The 3,577-nt window shown below is 38.5% G+C and overlaps 1 protein-coding gene across 1 annotated transcript; it reads right to left on the bottom strand.

Annotated features, from left to right (window-relative positions):
• Positions 1–381: 381 nt before the first annotated feature.
• LOC107791504 (uncharacterized) lies at positions 382–762 on the bottom strand. The gene has a single exon (XM_016613588.1). It carries the CDS (start codon positions 760–762, stop codon positions 382–384), a length of 381 nt encoding a protein of 126 aa, XP_016469074.1.
• Between the last annotated feature and the right edge of the window lie 2,815 nt (positions 763–3,577).

Here is a 3,577-nt window from a genome sequence, read left to right as displayed (position 1 = left end):
ATTTGGATTTGTAGTTTGGATCGTAAGGAATCCCTGCAATGTAGTAGATACATGAGTAGTTGCACCAGAATCAAGTCACCAAGTATTATTAGGAACTTCTCCTAAATTTAATTCGAAACATATAAAAACACTAATTGTACCTTTCTTTTCGAACCAAGCCTTACGTTTCAGGCAATCTTTCTGATAGTGTCCTTCCTTGTTACATAAACGACACATATCTGCCTTATATTCCTTGTTAGCATCCTGTGGAGCTTTAGCAGGTGCTTTCTTCTTCTTGAACTTGTTGGCCTTCACTTTAAGTCCTTTACCAACTCCTTGACCCATGAGGTTAATTGAATGACTCCCTTATTTCTTAACCACTTCGAGTCTAATCAACATCAATTACAACATATTAAGATGTCTTGACTCCTCCTGAGTAAGCATACTAGACAATTCACTAACATTCCACTTATCCTTAATAGTGTTATAGTTAACTTGAAAAGGTCCATACTCAGGAGGCAATGAGTTCAGAATAAACTGAACCAAGACGGAGTCATCAACTTTCATCCCCAAGGTCTGAAGTCTTGCTGCAATGTTAGTCATCTCAATGATATGATTTTGCATACTACACGACCCATCAAACTTCATGGTCGTGAGTTCAGCCATTAGTGTACCAGCGAGAGACTTATTTGCAGAACAAAAACGTTCTTCCACAAACTTCAGGTATTCCCTGGCACTTTCTGTTTGTGGAATAGTACTCTTAATGTTGTTGGCAATACTCATTCGCATAAACATAAAGCTCAGCCCGTTAGTGCTTTTGTATCAGTAATTAGTGCTTAGTTCGAAAAGAAAGGTACAATTAGTCTTTCTCATCCGCACTGCTCGTATCAGTAATAGCAGCGGGCTTATCATTCAGCAGAGCCAAGTCAAGATCCATTATACCTAAGTGGAACGGGACTTGTTCATGCCATTCAGAGAAGTTCAATCTGTTGAACACAGTAACAGACGAAGCATGTGAATAAAGAGGAATAGTTGCAAAATAGATAATACATGCTCACAAATCAATATGGATTCAGTAAAACAATTAAAGCATATCGCAGTTCTCCTTTGGGTAAATACTACGATACACTATCATAATTTAAATGACATTTATCCTTTAATAGGTAATTAAATATTTTTAACCAAACATATATGACATCTTTGGACAGACAATACATATTTGACTAAGAATATTAATTTACCTTATCTTATTCACCATTCATAGAAAATTGATCCAACTTTGGATAAATCCTTAAGTTCTAGCAATAGTCAAAATTAATTTATCCATTTATTTTCAATTATATGGTAAACTACAATTTTATTCACGCGTAATTTCTTATACATACTAGTTTGGCCACTTTGGTGACTAACAAACTATATGAACTGTAATGACCTGACCGGTCGTTTTAGGCTCTAGCGCGTTATTCGGCGGTTTGAGGCCATGAGTAGCTTCACTTAAGGTATTATTACTTATACGTGTGGTCGGAATTGAAATCTGAGAAGTTCGGAGTTGATTTGGAGAGAAAATTCTAATTTCGAAAGCTTTAAGTTGGAGGAATTGGCTAAGGGTTGATTATGAGTAAACGACCTCGGAATCGGGATTTGAAGGTACCAATAGGTTTGTATGATGATTTTGTACTTGGGCGTATATCCGGATCCGGTTTTGGACGACCCCAGAGCGTTTCGGCGCATATTGTGGAAGGTTGGCATTTTGAAAGAATTTCATGAATTTGAGTTGAAGTGTATTTCAATGTTATCGACATACGTTTGGGATTCCGAGCATGGGAATGGCTCCGTATGGTGATTCTGGTCTTAGGAGCGCGTCCGGAGGTGGATTGGAGGTCCATAGGTCATTTTGGGGTCATTTGGCGAAAGTTGGAAATTTGAATTATTTTGAGAAATTTTACCGGGAGTGGACTTTTTAATATTGGGGTCGGATTCCGATTACAGAAGTTGGAGTAGGTCCGTAATGCCAAATGTGACTTTGTGTGCAAGATTTGAGTCAATCGAATGTGATTTGGTAGGTTTCTGCATCGAATGTAGAAGTTTGAAGTTCTAAAGTTGATTAAGCTTGAATTAGGGTATGACTCGTGATTTCGACGTTGTTTGACATGATTTGAGGCCTTGAGAAAGTTCGTGTCATGTTTTGGGACAAGTTGATGTGATTGGACGGGGTCCCGGGGGGCTCGGTTGTGTTCCAGCATAGTTTCGAATCAATTTTGGATGAAAAACTATTGTTGGTTCTGCTGGTTTTTGGGTCCGGGCTGAGGTTTCGCAAATGCGAGGTTTTGATCGGATTTGTGAACTTGCATTTGTGAGGAAGGAGTTCGCATTTGCGAAGGTGGGAAATTTCTTAGGGGTTGGCATTTGCGAACATTTTTATCACTTTTGCGAATTTGTCCTCTTCGTATTTGCGAAGATTTTGGTCGCAAATACGACCTTGGCAGGGGTGGCTCTCCTTCGCATTTGCGATGCTTTTGTCGCAATTGCGACCATCGTATTTGCGAACCAGATGTCGTAAATATGACGTCTGCGACTAGAGCAAGGGCTTTTATTACGGGACTTAACTCATTTCCCTCATTTTCCACTTGGACTTAGGCGATATTTGAGAGCATCTTGAGAGGGGTTCCATCAACATCAAAGAGGTAACCGATTCCCGTATATTTTGAGTTAAATACTTGGATTATACATAGATTTTAGCATGGAAATTCATGAAATTTTGTAGAAACTTGGGATTTTGGTGGAAAACCTAAAAATAGGTATTTTTGGATTTTGACAACGATTTTTGACATGGAATTGAGAATAAACTCTATATTTGAGTTCGTGAGGCTATGGGTAATGTTTATCTTCAAAAATATTTGGAATCCGGGCATGTGGGCCCGATGGTGATTTTTATCAACTTTTCGAGCGGAGTTGGAAATTATTGTAAATTGAATTATAATGAGTATCTGAGTATATATTCATGGATTTGAATATTTATTGACTAATTTTGGAGCGATGGGCATCGACTTGAGTTGTTGGGAAGGCTTTGGAGCCGTTTTTGGAATTTCGGAGCGAGGCAAGTCTCTTTTCTAACCTTGTAAGAGGAAAATTAACCCCATAGGTGAATTGAATTCTTGTGTGCTTTTATTTGCGAGGGCTACGTACGCACGAGGTGACGAGAGTCTGCGTAGCTACTAATTATGCCTATGTCTGGGTAGTTTTAGGTTTACACCATGTATTGTTGATACCGTTATTTAATTATGTTTATTATTTACGTTGAAAGAGTTGAGATCTGAGTATGCTTATTAATTGCCTTAAAAGGAGTTGAAATTGAGGATTTTGAAATTTGAAAGTTTTCATTTGATTTTCGTATTTTGAAAAGAATTGAGGAATAATATAATAACTTGAGAAATCTATGTTCAACAGCGTCACAACTATATTCCGCGAGCGGCGTAAATTTCCACTACTCTCGTGGGAGCGGGCCATTCGCCTCGGCAGGTTAATAGATGCATCTATGGTTCACGCGCGTTCGATCCTCGGTAGTGCACAATTTAAATATTTATGTTGGATCGGGTCG

Source organism: Nicotiana tabacum, chromosome 4 (genome assembly GCF_000715075.1).
Source record: "Nicotiana tabacum cultivar K326 chromosome 4, ASM71507v2, whole genome shotgun sequence".
Lineage (NCBI taxonomy): Eukaryota > Viridiplantae > Streptophyta > Magnoliopsida > Solanales > Solanaceae > Nicotiana > Nicotiana tabacum.
Note: the sequence above shows the minus strand (reverse complement) of the source record. Positions and strands in the feature narration are given on the sequence as shown.

Bases quoted from the DNA above. Each gene is read 5' to 3' on its own strand.
- LOC107791504 (XM_016613588.1), bottom strand. From the start codon at position 762: ATGAGTATTGCCAACAACATTAAGAGTACTATTCCACAAACAGAAAGT.